The 21,420-nt window shown below is 36.8% G+C and overlaps 1 protein-coding gene across 1 annotated transcript in view; it reads left to right on the forward strand.

Moving 5' to 3' along the window:
* The first annotated feature begins 1,876 nt into the window (after positions 1-1,876).
* The window catches only part of cacna2d1a (calcium channel, voltage-dependent, alpha 2/delta subunit 1a), an 87,174-nt gene continuing 67,630 nt past the window's right edge, over positions 1,877-21,420 (forward strand). The window contains exons 1-3 of the mRNA XM_067428725.1: positions 1,877-2,215; positions 16,999-17,080; positions 18,235-18,351. Of these exons, the coding sequence (XP_067284826.1) occupies positions 2,112-2,215; positions 16,999-17,080; positions 18,235-18,351 (303 nt within the window). The 5' untranslated portion in view covers positions 1,877-2,111. The remainder of the gene's footprint in view (positions 2,216-16,998; positions 17,081-18,234; positions 18,352-21,420) is intronic.

Genomic DNA, 21,420 nt, shown 5'->3' on the forward strand with positions numbered 1-21,420 from the left:
TTTCCTCTCCAGTAAGTAAACAAACAATTTTAAGCTATTCCTTGACTTTATATCAATTTCCTTTTTACATTTTTGCTATCTCGGTCTTCATATCATTTATTCATTTCATTCAATTGTAGAGGACAATAGAGGAGACACACTAACTCAAATGTGTAACATTAGATGCTGTCAAAACCTCAACATCTGTAGAGAAACTATTACACCAAAATACAGACATGGCATCATGTGATATATTTCACTTGATTTTCATTACATCTATTTTCTGTTTTGTGTTTTACTTCTGTATTCATTCATGTTAAATGTCAGTTGCCATTTATGTGTTCAGCTAAAGAGCAAGCAGTGGTTCTTGAAGCTGCTCTCAATGTCACTCTGCTGTTTTGGTTGCGTTTGTGTTGGATGTTGCTTCTTGCTAATACCACCTAATCTAACTAAAGCCCGGTAATCCACTTAAAATGAGGTTATGAGGGTGCTGCTGGATCCATGAGGATGCTTTTATGAGAATGAGTTCTGTCTTATGTACTGCTGCCTGTGACTGGGCGTCTCACATTGAGAAAAGAAAAACACTTCACAAAACGGCACTGCTTTTGATAAATGAATTTGATTAGGCATATATGCCATCTGGCCTTACATAATCATATATTTGATGTCTTTGAAGTATCATTTTCTATTTGTCCTAAAGCTGCATTATGTGGTCGCTCCATATCTCCTGCTTTGGCTCAGAATGAACGCACCACATCGCATACTGTATTCAAGGTACTAAAACACGCAGACACAGTTCTTCAAATACGCCCTAGTGTAAATCCTCATATTTGCTGAGATCAGAGTTAGCTGCTCATTTTTTGGTGAGCTCACCTCCCCTCCACTGCAACCAGACAGCAAACACTGCATATATTTTCCTAACATAGAAATCATAACCTCAGGGAGCAATCTAACATTTAAAAGAGTTATTAAAGTTCTATTTATATTGTCATATAAAGATTTATTTCCTCTTCGCCATTTAATGATAGACACTTTTTAAAGAATTGAAATATTTGCCTAGCAGTGCCAGTCTTCAAAAGTTCAAATATGTCTTTAGCTCTACACTCTTAGAAGAACCATCAGAAGGGTTCTGTCAGGTGCGTCATAGAACATTTTAGGGGTTCCCAGCTATGGGATCATTCATTGTATAGATTTAGTTTTGATTCATTAATTTAGCCTAGTTTTAAACATTTTGTAAACACAGCAGCAAAATAACCCATTAAACATGAAGGTATTATGCAAAAATGTAAGACATTTGTCCTTAGAAATGCCTTTTTGGCATAAAGTTTTTTTTAAAAATGAGTGAAGAACCCTATTGACCCTTTTTTCCTTTCTATCTATCTATCTATCTATCTATCTATCTATCTATCTATCTATCTATCTATCTATCTATCTATCTATCTATCTATCTATCTATCTATCTATCTGTCTGTCTGTCTGTGTGTCTGTCTGTCTGTCTGTCTGTCTGTGTCTGTCTGTCTCAAACATTCACTTTCATTTAGCAATAAATGAGGCTGAGGCTGTAAATGTACTGGATACTATCTATCTATCTATCTATCTATCTATCTATCTATCTATCTATCTATCTATCTATCTATCTATCTATCTATCTATCTATCTATCTATCTATCTATCTATCTATCTATCTATCTATCTATCTATCTATCTATCTATCTATCTATCTATCTATCTATCTATCTATCTAAACTGTAACTTTTTTGTCATTCAAATATGTGAGCTCATTGATGCCTCGTATGAATTGTGCGGCTCCTTGTATGGAGCGCTCGCGTGATGATGGTCGCGCGCAGATGGGTGGGGGGCGTGTGGAAACTGATCCGCCACGGCGCGCACAGTCTAAAACTGACTCTTTAACGTACTGGCAAAACCGGAGAGACACGGAAACGCCCCACACCTGACTCCCCCTAACAGTCTCCAAAGAAATATCTGAACCAATTCAACAGTGCAAAGGCAAAAGTAGCTGGAGGGACCAAAAGCATCTGCGATTTGTTTGTGGAAGTAGCGCGCGCTCATGGCGCACACTCGGCTGCTTTAGGAGGGTTACTTCAGAGGATTTTAGTGGAAGAAACTGAGTGATGTTCCACAGAATAATGGATACGCTCAGACTGTCCACAGCTCTTGTTCTACTTCTGTCTTTATTCAGCTGTGGAAGCGCTATACAGTTTCCCGACTCTCAACTGTAAGTATACAGCACAGAACTTGCTTGTTGTTATTACCAAGTTGTTGCAGTTGGTCTTATTGTTGGTTTTAATAGTAAAATACGTCGAAGTTTTTTAGCAATTCAGTAGAGGTAGACAGACTGATACTCTTCCAACCACAAGTTGCATTTAAAAACAGGACGCGTTCTGTCTGTGCTATTTTTATTACAGTCGGTCTATGTAGGTACACATGCGTGAGACTGACGTCTTTGGTCATTGCGTCGCGTTTCTAAGGCGTGTGAAGTTAAAGCGATAGTTCATTTACTCACAAATGTTTTTTCTTTCTTCTGAATAAGAGAGACTATGTATTCAATAACATTTAATGGTACTGAGGATGTTAAGCCTCAAAATATAACACAGGCTATCATAAAAGTGGTCCACGACTCAATCACTACATTTCAAAGCGATTGTTTGTGTTCGTGAATGAATGAATCATTTGAATCAGATCTGTTCAATAAATCGCATTGATCCAATTCACAAAAATGTAGCCTATTTTTCTGACTAAATCGGTTTACAATTTTAACTCACTATTTCAATACTCTGGAGGTGAACTTGACTCTTTACCAGTAGCTAAATGGATGAGGTCATGTAGCCTGTACTAATTTTAAAATGCTCAACGTAAACCCCTTAAAGGGACAGTGCACTCAGAAATGACATTTTTAAAAATAAAATAAGGTAGGCCTACTTTGAGAAGTGCCTCAGTCCATATAAAAAAGTCCACCTTCAATCTTCTTTAAAGTAGGCTACTGCAGAAGAAGTTATCCCAAAGTCATGTTTGGAAAGACACGGTGAATTTTGGCTGAACTTTCCCTTTAAAATTTTCATTTAAAATTATAAATAATAAACTTTCGGTGTAATTCTTTAATTATTCTTGTAATTCGGGTGGTTTTAAAGCACCAAATGCTGCTGGTGCCAGACAAGGGGTCATCAAAACCTTTCCTGTGAGTTATTTTTAGTTGAGCAGAGCATTTCACGCAAATGCAAACATGTAAAACCTGGGCTTTTTACTGTAATATTATGTATTGAATCTTACCTCAGATGATGACAGTAGCAACTGGTATACTGTTCGCCCTCTTGCACGAGCTGCTCAAAGATCATGTTCGCCATCGAGTACATATAGTCTCATTTGCTGGCCTTAAACTACAGTTGTCAGGTGTGGTGTGTTTCACAACATCTTCAAACTGATACAAACCCTCTCTATGACAGATTGGACACAAGAACAGCTCAAGGCATGGAAACAATCATCTGTCAAATGCAACCAATCTGAAATCACTCTTTGCTTGAGATTGTTTTGGGTCTAACGGGAATTTGGTAATATGGAAATCACAGTCTGACTTCATCAGGCCTATGTCTGATCTATGTTGTAAATTCGTACCTGATCTAACAAGTTAAAGTCTGAGTGAGATTAATAAATTAGTCAATTCAAATTCTTATTGCATGTTCTCATTAGGAATGATTTGTTGGTTCGTGTTATTCTAAATCATGAATTATGGTCCATTCTTATATTGAAAACCCATTTTTCTATCAAAAAATCAAGACCTTATGAATAAACTAACTTCCTGGACAATTTACATTCCTACTTATATCTTGAGAAATATTCCACTTTGCGGAAGTAAAACGTATTTCAAACAAGAAAATAAATGTTCTGTCAGGGAGTTTTTACTGCGGTTCCTCTGCCCTTCTTTTTTTGTTGTTCTGAGCCCCCTTTCCTCCTGATCTGCGTGACTGCATCTTTGTGCCCAAACCCTAACCTCCTAATGCCAGAGCCTGTCTGCTTCAGATGCTCTGTGACTGCACTCTCCTCCCCAATCTCCCCCACCCCTTCTTAGTGTCTTGTGGCTTTTGCTGTGCTGTGAGGCAAATGATTAATGTCCTCAGATCTGAGTCTGATGTCACCCGTTCCACCCATGAACACTTCTTGAGAGAAGTGCAAAGGAGTTACTACATCCATGCACGTTTGCCGTTGTTTAGATGTTATGAAATATCACCTTCACTTCTGTGAGGGTTTGGGACCTGTCCTCCTCTTTTTCTTTCAACTTTTGTGCCTTTTGTGAAAATAAGTGTTCATGGAATTTAAGTAAACAGTTTGCATGATTTATTTTGAATTGAATTAATGTTTTCATATTTTCATGCATCTAATAATAAAAAATTGACCAAATTTGGGGGTCGTTAAGAAATGTTTTGGTAAAAAAAATATTTTGGTAAAAAATGGAAAGAAATCTCTTGCACCATGTCTGATTTTTTTTTTTACACTACAGTAAAAACAGCAATATTGTGAAATATTATTACAATTTGAAATAATTATTTTCATATATTTTAAGTCCAGTGACATGATCCTGTGGAAATCATTCTAAAATGCTGTCTAACATGTCTAATCACTTTTGAAAACAGTTGTGCTGATTAATATGTTTGTGTAAGCCATGATCATTTTCCCCCAAATTCTTCATTGACTCGAAAGTTCAAAGAACAGCATTTATTTGAAACTTAAGTCTTTCTAATATGTGACCCTGGAACACAAAACATACGTCACACAGTTTTGTGGCAATAGCCAACAATAAATTGTATGGGTCAAAATTATCGACCCATATTTTATATATATATATATATATTTTTTTTTAATGCCAAAAATCATTAGGATATTAAATAGATATAATGATACCTGAAGATATTTTGTAAATTTCCTACCGCAAATGTATCAAAAATGTATTATCAGTAGTAGACAACTTTAAATGCGATTTTTCTCAATATTTATATTTTTTGCATCCTCAGATTCCAGATTTTCAAATAGTTGTATCTCAGCCAGATATTGTCCTTCCTAAAAAAAAACATACATCAATGGAAAGCTTATTTTTTTCACACATTATAAATATATTGCTGTCACTTTTAATTTTGTCCTTGCTGAATATGTATATTTTTTTTTTTTAAAGAAGAAGAAATACTGACCTCAACATTTTGAACGGTAGTGTTCATGGAGAACAAAGTGCTTATAAAAAGTTATCATTTTGAGTAAATGACAACATATTAAAAATGTCAAAACCAACAATAACTGTGTAATTCAACAAATGGTCAAATAATGCAGTGTATGCTGGGAAGAGGGTGATTGGGACTGTGCAAAACCTTTTTCTTTGTGTATAGGCCTATTTGAATGACATGCTTTGGTTGTTTGTTTGACTTAGAAAACTGGAGCATAATAGATTAATAAAACTTTATTGAGATGCATTACTTGTTCTTTAAAGTTCCTTTAGTTATTTTTTTCAGCATTATCTAAGAATAATGTAATTTTGGTTCAGAACATTTGAGTGTGTCTTCCAGCTCATGTGATGGATTCTGTGTCCATCAAGCTTGAGTGATGCTCCTTGTCATTTTTTTGGACCTGGAGTCTCGTGTCTCACATTTCTGGGCCTCTGGGATTATGCTACTGGATCAGCTAGCCTCTCCTCAGTTTCGAATCGCACATCTGCAACGTTTGCGTCAGTGTCCTCGCCATGTTGCACTTTGACTACAAGCATAATCAAATTTCATGCTCAAGCAGTTCAATACATGGGCCTTTCCCGTAACTAGCCTTATTCCTCCCGCTACAGAGTGCAGAATAAACATTATTTACCCTTTGGAAATCAGCCATCTCATATAGTCTTTATGCCATGGGTTTAACTTTGAACTAAAGAGTTTTAGAACTTCCCGGAAAGAAAGGTTTTGCTAGTATATTATGTTCTTGTGTTGTGCTTATGTATTTGGGGGCAGTTTTTTAAACACCTAAGTTCAGCAGGGAGCCTTTTTTGTAGGTATTTGCTGAGCCCTTTGAAAACAGCTGGGAGCTATTTTTGTCACTCAAATACTCAGGCAAAGTTAAAGCTCAGTCAGATTCAGGGTGAATGGTAGTGGACTAGATTATCTCCCTGTGTGCAATATGTAATATGTGTGTGTGGGTTGTGTTGTGTTATGAATAATTTTTTATAATAAATGATGATGTGTCCAAATGGAGTTTTGACAGAATTAGACAGGCTTGGACAAATTTGTCCCCAGAGGACAGCTAAAGTAAACCCACACAGTTGTCATCTTCCTGTTCCCATGCCCGCCTATAATGTACTTGGTCTAATTTAGTTTTCTTGATCATTTGACTCTAATAATTGTTGGCTTTTAGAGGATTTTAGTAGTATCATAAAATGTTGAATATACTCAATAATGCTTGATGTTTTAAAGAAAGATAAAAACTGTATGCTGGCTTAAAGTTCTTTGAGCAACCCTGAGACATTTGACCACGTGGAAGTTTTTTTTTTCTCTCGCTCCAATCTTCTCTGACTTCCCCAATGAACTAACTGGAAACTTTGTGGATTGCTCACAGCTGGTTGAATGTTCACCCCCTTCTGTAAAGGAAGAACATCTGCTTCCCACTCCTAATATTATTATGAATGTACAGTGCTGAACTCCACAGGTGGAGAATGCCAGACAGTACATATGCATTTGCAGTTAGTGTGCTGTTTCTAAGCGTGTTAATGGAAACTTGTCTGTGGGCTCATATCCCAGCATCCTTCCTCTTGTGTGCTGATTAGTAAATCCATTACAGCTACTCTAAATAACTGATCAGTGGTTTCTTCAGGCTTTTTGTGAGAGCTTGTGGCTTTAAAAACAGGCAGTAAGATTGTGTATTGATGTCCTGCAGCTTATTAGGCCTAATGCATCAGAAATATCAATGTTTATATATATATAGACGTAGTTTTTTTGGTGGATTTTTTAAAATTTAATTTTCATGGCAAACCCTACGTTACGGGGAAAAAATGTCCCCACAAAAATGGCAATATCGGAAATCCTTGACCGTGTGGGGCTAACGTCATAAGAAATTCCCGAAAGCATTTTCTGGCTGTCAGGTTGATATAGTGATTTATTGAATAAGTAAATGTAAATGTTAATGTACATCTCAGTGTCTCATGGTTGAGGTTAAGTTCAGTTAAGGTTGGAATATAATACTGTATGTAAACTTGCTAGACTCTCTGGACTCAACATACATGTGATGTCTGTTCCTAAGACGTGCTAGTGAGACAGACAGATGTCCTGACCATGAGTGAAGGAAGGAGAACAAGAGGGACAGAAAGGAGCAGAGATATATTTGTAGAGACAGCCACGGTTGCCAGAGGAGATTACTAATGTGTAAAGAAACCCTACACTCTCCTTGATGGACTCGCGCACATACACACTCCTGCGCTGTTCTCCCAGGATGCACAAAGAGCATATTTGGATTTCAGCCTCACATTTTGCAATTCATTCTGACATAAATCAGTTTTAATCAGAAATTTCAATATCAGAACCTAAGGGAGGCTCAGTCCCGGGGGAGAAAGATGCAGATTGTATGAGCTCAACAAGCCAGGCGTAGAAAATATTAAAAATATTACATAAAAAAAGGGTTAGAATATTTTATAATTCATTCTTTTCCCTTTGCTTTGTTGGAATATCCACATAGGATAGTTATTTAAAAAATGAAAATTCTGCCCCCAATTGCACACTTCATGGCGAGTTTACATTGCACGATTTTAGCCCTGATTTTCACTCGCTGACAAATGCCCAAAAACAGAAGCAAATCGCAGTGTGTATTATCAAAGACATGATCTGAGAGAATTTGCAGATGCATTGCCTACACCCGTGAGATATTTGGCATGGTAAATATCTAAACCTGTCTGCGATCCAAAATCCTGTGAGAAATGTGTTCTGATTGAAAATTTACCTACAGCCAATGAGAGAGCAAGATACAGGGCATCTGAAAGTTCGGGGAGGAGTTATAAAACAGAATATCAGAATTAATTAGTGTACACAGCTTTAAAATTCTATCAAACAGACCTCCCTGCCGTCTATCTGTTGTAAAATTTGCGCACAGCAGCAACTGAATGCTACCACAGATAGTCGTGCAATTTGAAAAGAACAGGGATCTGCAAATCATGCATTGTGAACTCGGCATAAGGTCTCAGAAGATGTTCAACTACATTTTAAAGAAACTAGAGAGGTTTCTGCTCTTCCATTAAAATCTATTTTACCTAAACTTTCCTAAAAACATCATAAAATGAATCAAACAGTTCTATCCAAGTCAAATTTTAAGCTTATATTAAACAGTAATCAACAATGTCTTTGTGAACTTTTTGAAACTTGAAGTTTTTGGTGGAAAAGACTTTCTCAGGTCTTTCAGTTTTCTAAATTTAAGTTTCGAAGATGATTATATCTTCAAGTTGCTTCTAAACCCGTAATATATACTTTCCAAAGAATGCCTGAGCTGCTCTTTTGAAGGATAAAGGTGAACTTTTTTTCCTTACACAAATCGATCGAATGGCTTCGAGACTTGGAATACATTAATCATATGGACCACTTTTATGATACTTTTACAGGGTGTTGTCTTATTTTTGGAACTTGGCAGTGTAATCACCATGCATTTTCTTTAGAAAACAGCAGCTTTTTACATACTGAATAAGTTTTCCTTTTTGTGTTTAAGTGAAGTGTTGTTTTTTGGCGAACTTTTCCTTTAACTGCCCTTTAACTCAAACATGATATTTCTTTGTGTGCATGAAATAAGTGCCTGAAAGCATGGCTATGCGGGCTGGCTCCATTTCAACAGTTTCTAATAATACAACAGTCTGTATTAGAAAAACATCCCTGGTCGTTCACAATGTCACTGCGACTTTGTTTGGCTCTTGCCCCTCCCACCTTGGCACAGTGGGAACGCGAGCTGCGAAAGTCGTGCTGACGGTACTGTGCTGAATACAGCGGGCCAACAGAATTTGGTTTGCAGGTGGGTCACAGCGCCCCTCTGAACATTCTCCAGTGTTCTTTATCTTGGGTGACATCGCTGGTTAACAGAGCATGCAAATATTCATACAGGGTTACCTCAGATTAATGTAAGTTCCTAATATACCTTTTGCACAGTCCAGAAATAGTCCTGTTTAGATCAGTTGCCAGTAATGAATGAGTTAATATGAAATATTCATGCAGTGTTAATTAAATTTCATAAAATTGTGAAAATACAAAATTATTCTCTTTTGTCATTGCAGTTTTTCAGAAGGTTTACCCCCGCCCCCACTCACTCACTCACACACACACACACACACACACACACACACACACACACACACACACACACACACACACACACACACATAGACACACCAAGAGAACATGATTTACAGCTCTTGTGTCTTATGATTTAATCAAACATCTTCTCTTTAAGACTCTCCGTCATGCACTGTGATTTGGCAGAAAAATGAAAGAATATTTTCTAAGAAGGAATCGCAGCAGCTTATTTGAACATGCTCTCAGCATTATTTTAGTATCTGATTAATATATATATATATATATATATATATATATATATATATACTCCACATTAAAGCTTACAGTGTCTTTTGATCAATGTCCTCTCATCTCACCAAATAACAGTGTACTATGTAGTCATCTGCCTTGTTTTTCCATTTACAAATTACAAACATCACCCTCAGAGAGAGCAAGATAGAGACTGACAGACAGGAGAGTGAGAGTGGCAGAAATGGAGCTGCGAAAACGCTAAACCGATGAAGTGTGAGAGAAACAGCAGAGGGAGGTGGCTTGTTTATTTCTGCTCTCGTGTGTCAGTTTTACTACGAGTTGTTCCCCAGAAACATAATTAAATCCTACCCTATTGCTTTGTGCTCTACTTAAATACTTGCAGAATGTATTAGAAGACTGAATGACATCTGATTGAAGAGGTTTGGCAGATAAGCAGAGACTGAAGTAGGAATTAACTTATAAAAGTCAGTTATACGCAGTGCTTGACATGGGCGGGATTTGTACACGTTATGGGGGGGATTGGTTGTCTTCCCCGGTTGCAAGGGTGTAGTTTTGTTTTTGTTTGCTTGTTTGTTTATTTTGTGAAAAATGGTCCACAGTTGGTTGAAAACATACCTGTAATAATTTTTTTTTTGGAATATCATCTTTTGGAATATCTGAAAGCCAGGTTTTTCCTACCTGTCATTATGAGCAGAATACATTATACACATGGGGAAAAACAGTTGTTTAGGAAATATTTCAAACGGGTCCATTCTTTAAAGCTCTTGATTCTAACTTACTTGGCCTTATGAAAAAGTAACATAGTTCTTGTAATTGTTTAGTGCAGTTAAGACCATTGATGGCTCCTCATTACTATGCTTAGGCCAAGGTAAAATTATTCTTTCTTTTTTTATCTATAGCATTTATGAAAAATAGCAACCCAAACCCATATCCCCCCCCCCCCCTGTTTTTTTTTTTAGATGATGTGTGACTTTCTCCATAGGGTTTTCTCAATAGAATTCAAATGGTTTGCACATATTATCATCAACGACACAATAGAAACCGCTTGCGCAAATCTTATCACACTTTTGAAGTGCACTGGTGAACACTCCTATGGTGATTTTGCAAAACAATCAGGCCACTTCGAGCACTGGTGTGGCAAGTAGTCCCTCTGCCTCACTGCTTGCCACAACTGGTTACACGTATATGGCCTGAAGAGCATTTCTTCCCCAATGCATATGTTGCATGTTCCTTTTTTTATTAAGTGGAACTGCTCTGGAATCAGCTCAGAAAAAAAATCTGATGCTGTGCTGTGTTTGTGTGAATTGAGCTCAGGTTTATTCATTGACACACTATACGGACCTGTTGCTTCTTGTCAGCAGTGTTGATGGTGCTTTCACAAGGATCCCAGGAGCATCTGATTGTGGGTGTGAAGACTGTATAGAAACGTGTTTGTTTGGACTATTTTGACACGTGTCGATCCCCATAGCAACACAGGCCCTGTTTCCACCTGGAAATAAGATGCCTTTTCAGTGATCAGATCACAAGTGATCAGCCATGACACATTACTGTTTCCACCTGGTATTAACATGCAAATCCATCTCCCTGTGACCGCCTTCATAATAATAATAATAATAATAATAATTCATCACATTTATATAGCGCTTTTTCTAGACACCCAAAGTGCTTTACATATAGAAGGGGGGAATCTCCTCAACCACCACCAATGTACAGCATCCACCTGGATGATGCGACGGCAGCCATATTGTGCCACATCGCCCACCACACACCAGCTGATTGGTGGAGAGGAGACTGAATGATTAGGCCAATAATAACCTTAGATTTTGTTGAGACCCTTCCCTCTAATTTCATCACCCTACATATCTTTTACAGGAGCGCCAAGTTGTGCTTACAAGTTTGCAGCACAAATACTATTGAATTAACAAATTCATGTTACACATGTTATGAGCGAGCAGGGAAGCAAATAAAAAGGATTGTGTTTTTTTCTTGTTATATTGTTTAAAATGGATTGATTGAGGAATACTAAGAAGGTTGATGTCTAACTTTAAAAAATGAAGGAGGAGCAGGGTAGTAAATGATGTCTCGGGTCGCTAAAGACCCGAGGTATGCATTTAAGGGTTAACTTTTTCTCTATTTGACGAGCATAAAAATCAAAATTGCCTAATGTTGCCAAGAAAACAAAAGGTTGACAACTGTGCAAGTTTTGGGGGTGTTGATCTTGAGAAAGTCATTGAAAAAAATGCAATTATTTATATGTATATATATATATATATCATAATTTTTTTATTTTATGAAACTTACTTAGATTCAAGTTTTGATTAAAAAAAATGAATGTAGCTAGAATAAAATTATTTAGCTGTGGTGGTTTAAAGCAGAAGGCCATGAAATTGTGTATATGATTAAAAAAAAAATCCTGCCGCTGGCTGGCTACTTAAAAAACATTGGCAGGGAAAGATATAAAATTATAAAAGATTATAAAATTATAATTAATGTTTTAAATTGTAATTAAATGGCAATAATCAACTGATAAACGACAATAAAAATAATTATTAGTATGAGTAAAATAATTATGAACAGTAATAATAATAAATAATTTTTTAATTAGTGTTTAAAAAAAGCAAGAACCAGTTGCTTTTTTTTATCCAGTTGCTAATCAAGTTAAATGCCGTTTGAAAAGTGATTCATTAGTATTATTTCATGGCACAATTAACTACAGTTGTTATCTGAATATTAAGTGTGTGTGTGTGTGTGTGTGTGTGTGTGTGTGTGTGTGTGTGTGTGGTTCAGATATACCCTAAGTTACGATAAATTGTTTTGGTCCCTATGACAAAAAATCTGTAAAAATGTGGAAAATGAATGTAAGGGGATATAATATACAGTATGTACAGTATAAAAATCATTACTGTTATCCAAACACGGATTGGAAAGCCAATATGTTTGTGTGTGTTTGTCCACGTTTGTTTTGTAGGAGGGAGAGAAACTGCAGCCAGAGGTCAAGATCCAGCCCTATAAACCTGACTCATGTACTCTATTTTAGGGCTGCTTGATGTGTCACTCATTCTGATTGGATGGATACAGTAATGTGTTGTGTGTTGTGCCTGATTATTGGTGGTTCATGCGTCTTATCTCATAGGATGTTTACTTTGCATATTTGTTCCCAATGTACAATTCGGTGTGATTGCCTTTTGCCACTAAGTGTGCCTTTATTTTCCCACCTGATAATTTTTATTCTATGCTTTGAACCACCAGCACCTGTTGCTCTGACCCCTGATATGTGACCTTAAGTTGTGGACACATTTTATCCTTGAGGGGTCCATCAAGAGGCCATTTGGCTCAGATTTTAACAACCCGAATAGTTTCAGACAGCTGGTCAAGCATAATTGTGGCATAAAATGGAACGTTGGAATGTTCGTTCTTTCCTGGCTTTGCTTTTAACAAACTATTTTTACTCTAAATTGGTTGACAGTTTATGCAGCGCTCTGTAAAGGTCATAACTGTAAACACTGTTTTTACAGTTGTGTTGTCACCGCTCTAAATGTTTATATTACAGTCATATAAAATCATATATTGGGGACATGTAGGCCTAATGTGTCTCTGAACACAGAAACAGCCCTGACTTCCTCAGGGAGTATAGTTAAAATAGAGAAAGAGGGCAAAAGAAAGCTTGTGTGTTGTGGTACAGTCTAAGTTTACTTTCAGTTGACAGACATTTGTTCAAGCCACTTTATTTCCCTATGCGTCAATTATAACATAATTGTATTCACTGACCGTATTTTTGATTCATTAAATGCAGAATTGTTGATTATTAAAAACGCCTTTAAAAACATCTTTTACCGACCCTACATTAACAAAAGCGGCTTGTTATGGCCTAAATGCGCTCAAGTTCCCTCTAAGCAGAGATGACAGCAACTGATTTTTTTTTTAACCTGTTTCCTAATGTAATTTAGAAATATATCTTAAACTGACACTGAGCACGCAATTTCACAAGGAAATGAAGTTTGGATTCTTAAATGAGTCAAAGTGTTTCCATAAACTATTAGCAAAACGTAATGTTTTACAGCTCGCTGGGTCGCCCCTGCCCTCCGCTTCCCTCTCCAGAGGACTTGTGGGGGGAGGGACCAAAGGGGATCTTATCTCAATTTTCCATTCCCTGCTCCAAGTTTCCGTTACTCTTTTTTTCACCACATCCATTTCCCCCCAAGCCTTAGCACTATACTTAGAATGTATGTGCTCTGTTTTCATGGCTATTGCATTGGTTATGAGCATACTGCTGTTGTAATTTCATAAAGAGAGTTTCAATTGAATTTCATCAGCTAAACTACATGGGGCTGGCAGCCTTTTTCCGTTGTCTTGCGTTGTTGAATGAGCCATATTCTGGCACTTGCAATCCATAACAATGATTAGCTGCAATGATTCATCTCACCAGAAGAAACTCTTGTTTGGGTTGAGCTGGGGTTATATATATATATATATATATATATATATATATATATATATATAGATAATTTCTTATTTTTTTAAATATTTTTTAAGCAGTAATAATAATCATAATTATTATTATTAGTCATATTAATAGACCTATATAAACATATAAACACAATGTTATATACACACACTTAAATTGTGTAAAAAATAAATAAATAATAATAATCGCATTTTAAATCGCAATCGCAATTTTAACCATAATAATCGCAATTATATATTTTCCTCAAATCGTGCAGGACGACTGATCTTCTAGTTACACCATCAAGGATTGAAAGTATCAATAATTTATAATTCATCTGCATTTTATTGTAAAAATAAAGTTATGACTATAAAAAAAAAAAAATGGAAGATTGTGTATTATTTACCGCATTTCTACTTAGGATGCTTTTAAACCGTATAGAAAGAATTCATATTTATGTTTATATTTCTGTACAATATTTAAGCAAAATTCAGTAATGTGAACTACCAATAGTGTATCAGCGGGTAAGTGTAAGAGTGTATGAGTGACACATGGCAGTGCTATTCTTTGATATCTTCATATGGCATAAATATGCTCATGCCAGTCTTGCCTGAAGCAGAGGCCTCTGGTGGTTGGCTCTCACGGCTAAATATACTGCTGCTCCACATGTGGTTTCTCTTCTCAGATTACACAGTTGTTGTTTTTCAATAAGAAAATGTTCCCTCTAGACCCAGCCAAACTCATCACCCTCCCGCAAGAGAGACTTTTCTGCTGCCCGTATTTTGTGTGTGCGGGGGTGTCTGCTTAATGCTGTGGGACATCTTGCATACATTCAACACGCTCTGCTGCCGTGGCTTTGAGTCACACTGATGAGATGCATAGTGCTAGTGGTGACAAGATAAGAACCTTGATATAGATTCACTTACATGACACCATATCCCACCCTTCACACCTCTTTTTCTCTCCCTCTACCCCTACTGCACTTGTTCTGCTTTGCTTAACAGGGCTCCAATATAGCTATAGTGCCCTTAGATGGAGGCTCCATGCATGCTGTCTGCTCAACAGTTTTAAATTTATGTTGAGTATTTAAAACAGAAGGCGGCTGGTCAGCAGGGGGCTAATCTGAGACTGAAGGCGGAGTTAAAAATGAATAAACGTTGATCTTACATTAAGCCCCCTTCATCTGTCTGGTTAAGGGGTCTGAGTATGCTCATTTCAAGTTCATAATTTTGTTAATGGGTTCTACTAGAATACCTTTACATAATTTAATGTTTTAATTTACATTGTTGCAGCACCTGTTCTCACCCTCTGTCTGAACCATAGGCTGTACAAATTTGTACCAGGCTGTAAACATCATGCTTTTTTTTTTCTACTATAAAGTTGGGCATTGTAACATGGAGCTCAATGAGATTCTGCTCCCTTCTTGAGCCTGTCCCTAGCGGCCAGCCGATGAATTGCAGTTTAAGTCACTTCCGTATTGGCTTCCAGAGAAACTAGGGGAGGTTGCCGCTGGGTCTGAATGCTCTGTCTGAGTTGAGCTTCATTGAAACCCGCCTTCCAAGAAGCACAAAGTCTGCTCTGATTGGTCAGCCAGCCCCAGACTGTTGTGATTGCTTTAATGCTTAGAGTGTGTGTCAGAAAAGTAACACCCCTTACCATAACTGGCAAGTATCAGCTCTGGAGGCGCTGTAAACACTAGTGTTACTTGTGTAGTGTAGTTGGATAATGATAGTCAAGGTCAGTCCTCGCCATCCCCCCACCCCCTTTATACATATGCCTTGGGCAGGAATTATTTAAATTTTGATGTGTACATTCCCGAAGAAAATCTGTTCATAAACAGCTTACTGATATGTATAATAACTCCCTCTGGAGTGGACTTTGTGCTTTGCAGACCTTTTTCATGCGCAAACAGCAACATTACACACTAAAGAAAGTTGGGGAAAAAACACCACAAAAAAAAAACCTAATAGCACACGTTTTAACATCATAACAAATGACACACTTTATCAATTCTGACTTCCCATCATGAAATTCCAAACCCATATTTTCCACATAACCCCTATGAAATCCTCCTGAGTAGATCATGAGAAAAGCACCTTTAAAAGTACCATACATGTAGTTGTACCAAAAATCTTGGATGAAATTTGGATGAAAAATAGACTGAAACTGTTACTCACTAAAAATCACATTAGCTCTCAAATCTTATTTGCATACTCATCTGCATACTTAAATTCGAGAACCGATGCTATTTTGTTATTTAGATCACAATTTTGAATATTGATATTTTAGAGTTACCGCAAAAAGCATGATTTTCAGTGAATAATTATTTAAATTTCAAATTGAAATGAATTTGCCTCACAATTTTTATACAGTACATATGTTTACAAAATCATACACTACTGGAACAACGTGAGGGTAAGTGAATTATGTGTGCAAACTATTCCTCTACAAATAAAAGTTTACCAGTTAGGTCAAGTTATTCCCTGGTCCAGCTGAATGTCCCTGAACATGCTAACCATATATTATTCTTTTCTGGCTTCAGTTTACACTCCATTGATAAATATGTCAGGACCATCAGTGGTACTATGTTTACACCCACACAAAAACACATAAAGGGAAGCATTTATGACTATTCTTACCCAAATATTGCATTAAACTGAAATTTAGACCATCTTTTCTTTTCTATTGTGACATACATCTACAAAAAAAACTTTTAATGTAGAATGGGACTTGGTTTTGTCAATTGAGAATAAATAATTAATAATATAATAAACACTCCACCATTCTGTAAAAAATATAGGAAATATTCACTTTTGATTTCATGTCAACTTTGTGTGCTTTTCAGTATCATCACCATGAGTCACGTTGCAATGATTATTTTCTCTAATTTTTTGTGATAAAAAGATATTTTACTGTAAATTCAACCAATAAACAAAAGAACTGGGAAATGTGCTTGTATGTTTAACATCACAGATCATTGTTTAAAAACAACTAAACCCTATTGGTTCTTTGTGTTTGCAGGACTCGCAAATGGGCAGAACAGATGCAGGACGAGCTAGTGCAGTTGATCGATGCTGAGAGTGGCATTCAAAAACTCAAAGAAGTAAGATCACACAAATGTCTTTTAGCACGCTAAACATGCATATGGATATTTGCCACACACACACACACACACACACACACACACACACACACACACACACACACAGGGGCAGTAGTTCTAAAATTTACTTTCTATGTCATATAGGTTTAGAGTGGCATGAAAGTGACTAAATTATTACAGAATTTTAATTCTGGCTGATCTTTCCTTAAGAAAAAGATCAGCATCTCTGACCCAGTCTCATCAAAATCTTGTACTGTGTATCATTTGGTTTGTCATTCTAAAAAGCTCTTGTGACCAAGGCCAATGGGCAAATAATATTTAATGTGTTCGGATAGGTTTACAGTGGAGGAAAGCCAAAAAATTTCCTCAACCCACAATGCCTGGTAATCTGCAATGATACATATGGTCCTCTTATGGGGTTCATGAGGTCCAGTGATTCCTTTGGTCCAAAGATTTTTCTGTCATATATAACGGCTAAGAAATATGGCCATTTTTTATATATAACCAGATACAAACCAGTGCAGGTCCAGTCACAATCCTTTATGGTATATTTTTACTGCTTAACAATTTTAAGGTTGAAAATCCTAAATGATCAGATACTAACATTCTCAAACTTACATGGGATGTTCTGAAAAGCAGTTATACTGTTGTTATACCGCAGTTATAACGATAATTCTTATTTTTTACAAGTTAATATTAATATAACATGTATATCTTTTTTTGTATATTTTTTTACAAATGTTATTTATTATTTCAATTTTATTCCAGTATTCTCAATACATCATACATTCTTATGTTTTACAGGAGACCTTCTAACCACTAAATAATTGCCTATTTGGTTTAGAAGAGTCTGAAACTATTCTGAAAATATTCTATAATTCATATAAATTCTTAACTGCTTTACTATTTTTGCATAGTTTTGTCTTGGTTTAATTGCCGTAGCTAGCAAAAAGGTTGAATGTTCAAATCTGTTTCTTTGTATGCATTTCTGCTGTCACAGCCTCTTTTATATATTTGACTAATTAGATTTGCTATGCTGTCTGTCAAGGCTATGACACCACAAGAATTTGCAGCCTTTCTATCTCCTCATAAATAATGGCTTTTTAGTCAAATTTCAGCAAGTAAACCTGAAACCTTAAATCTCTCTTTCTCAGATTTTCCTGCAGCTTCAGAGACACTATGTTGTGAAGCAAAACAACGCTGAACAGCTGGTGAAAAAAGCTGCATTTGAAATCAAAACACTTCTTGCCAATCGCTCCAAAGCTCTGGAAGTAAGTATCAAGTTTTATTAGTGTCTCACTTTTAAGGCATTTTTGAGATTTTACCCAGGGTTTTTTCTGCATGGGTAAAAAAATTGTATGGGTGTTTCGGTGGTGGGCTAACACGTCCATTTGTGCTTTTAAAAAATCACTGATTTGAAAAGTTAGTAATAAAATTAACAACCAAGTAACACATTACATTGAAAAAATGGTAGGTATTTTGCATTTACACTCCAAAGACTTAATAAGCTTTTTTTTACGTCCATTGCTATGGTTATCACGGTCCAGCGGATTCAATGGCACATTTAACTAACTAACATAACTAATAATAAATAAGCATTGCAATGTGTAATTGGCAGCATGAACTATATATACAGAAAGCAAGCAAAGATTGCTGCCATTATAATTACTGAAGCTGTCAATTACTTCAGTTCAATGTGAGGTACACTGGCGTCCCTATTTTAACGGTCTGAGCCTGATGCGCATGGTGCAGGTGCACTTAGAGCATGCCTGGATCCACTTTTGCTAGTTTAACAACGGAAAAAGCAGTTTTGGGGCATAACGTGCAATGAACCAATTAGAGTCTTATCTCCCATTCCCTTTAAAAGCCAGTTGCACTTGCACCATGGCGGATTCGGAATTTACATAGCGGAATTTCCAAACCACGAAAGACTGAACGCTTCTCCAGAGAGGAATCCTTTTATTTGTAATATGTAAAAATGTTTGTGTGCTGCTGCCGGTCCCTGTTTGTGTAATAAGCAGAGTGTACACACGCTGTGCACCCTCTTATAGGTGCATATTATTAATACGCCCTGCGCCCATGGGCGAACAGATGGACGTGAGTGCATTTGCTAACAATGTGGTGCTGGACATGAAAATGATAACTGCGTCAGGCTCAAACTTGCAAAAAACACAAGAGGATTTGTGATTGCAGAACTAACTTAAAGACATCTGATTGACCATTGCGTTCATGCGGTCAACAGATATCTGTGATTGGCTACCAAGCTTAAAAAACACGTAAATCGAAAGATTTGATGCTCTTTTCATAGAGTGCTTACTTAAACTCTCAACAGGTTTGGTGGAAAACATTTTTAACACTAAATCTTTGTTACAAAGATGATATTAATTTTCAATGCAGGAAAACACAACGTTCATGTTGATTTGATGCAACCATATTTAAAATGTGGATTTCCACTTATATTATAAGTATATTCACCTGGAGGTATATTCCAGGTGTCATAATAACTAATGCTCTAGCTATTTCAGCTGTATATTTTCTGTATAAATTGTGTATATGTAAAATGTACCCAAATTACCTACAAAATGTCCCAAATTGAACAGTATACATTAAGGTGTTATGCAATTATTTGATATTTTTCCTTATACAGAACCTTTCTGGCATTGTGTTCTTTAAAATTGAGTCAAGAACATTTCTTGACTCTATAGGGTTCTATATAGAACTCCACTGAACCTTTTTTAAGAATGTGTAGTATGTACTAAGTTAGTGTTCGAAACATAGCCATAGTTTTTTTCTGCTCTGTCCAAACCCTTCCAACATTTTATATTGTAAGTAAATGAGATCTGGCAGAAAGATCCAGCTTGAATCGATCTGCATTGATCTAGCTCTGATAAAACCGAGCCCAGAATGTTGGCAGGGCTGCTACAATCTGAAAGTTAATTAGTTTGCTGATACGCTCTGTCCTTTTGATTTTCTTTCTTTATAAACTGTACGCTGTATGCCCTGAAAGCTATATTTCAAGAGCATTTTCCATTATTGTATGAATAGAAATCATTAGATATGATTATGCTGGCTCATTTTCCCAGACAGTGGAGAAATACCATATGTTGTGTGTGCTTAAGCAGGGTCAGTCAGTGTTATAAATGTTTTGCTCTTGCCCCTGAAGTGCAGGTGATGTGTATGGTAGACTGTGTTGAGCTGCCTTTATTGCTGAGCATTAAACACATCGCTGACAGCTCACCCTGATGACTAAATGAAAGTATTGACCTTTCACTCTCTCTCTCTTTCTCTTTCTCACTGTCCCTTTCCATTTTTTCTACTGCTGGCTTTCTTCTGTCATGCTTAATTGGTCCGAATTAAGTGCTCTTGTTTTAATGGATATGAAAGCATTAGTGTGCCTCACATGATGGAAATAACTGCTCTTAGGTCATTGGATCTGTAGCTGGTTTTGGTCGAGGACAGTTTGGCTGATTGCTTTTCTGTCCATTTGTGGGTGTGTATTTTTGGCAGGTTGTTTCTACCTCCAATCACAATGCCCAAGCTGGACACTGTCCTCATGTCACCTTGTAGTCTTCAGTGTTTTCCCTTTTCCGTCCAGCAGCACAAACACAAACGAAGACAAGACCAGCTCTTGCTTGTTTTCGTGCTTTTCTCTCCTCGTCTTCTATTGTCACATTCAGAAGAAAATATTTCAGTGAGTCAGAATTGTGCTGGCAAATTTAATAATTTTGATCACCCTCCTTATAATTAGAAAATTTAAGTACAACAAGGTGAATCTAGAAAATTTTCTGTAGAGTATATTAATGTTATATTTGTTTACAATTTTTTTTGAATCCCTACCTTCTTTCCCTACAAAAATATGTGGTGCGGGGCGAGCCAAATGACTTCATAAAAGCGGGATCCTCGGGTTGGAAAAAAGCCGACCCGCACATCACTAACAGTTTCCCTGATCACTGTTCACATGCAGTTGTTCTGCTTGCTTCGCGCGTGAAATGTCTTCATCCCAGGTACAGTGGCATATGTTTCAGCATGTCATATGAATATAATTTCATGGGTTTTATTTTTTCAAACGCCAAATGATCACATTTACAAGCCAGCGTCATTATAGTAGCCTAGTCTATTGGTTACCGTTTTACAGGATCTATGATACTTCAATTCAGTGTTTGAGTGGTAGGTAATAACCATAGCAAGCATGACAGCCAAGTCAGCATCGGTCGGGCACGCCTCCTTCAGCTCATGCCAACGAGCAAACGCTGGTCCAATGTTGATCCTCGTCCTGCCTTTATACCGATCACTTTTTCGTTTCCTCTTATTGCCTTCCTCCAACAAAACCTTTGCTCTCT

This window comes from Pseudorasbora parva, chromosome 20, assembly GCF_024679245.1.
Source record: "Pseudorasbora parva isolate DD20220531a chromosome 20, ASM2467924v1, whole genome shotgun sequence".
Lineage (NCBI taxonomy): Eukaryota > Metazoa > Chordata > Actinopteri > Cypriniformes > Gobionidae > Pseudorasbora > Pseudorasbora parva.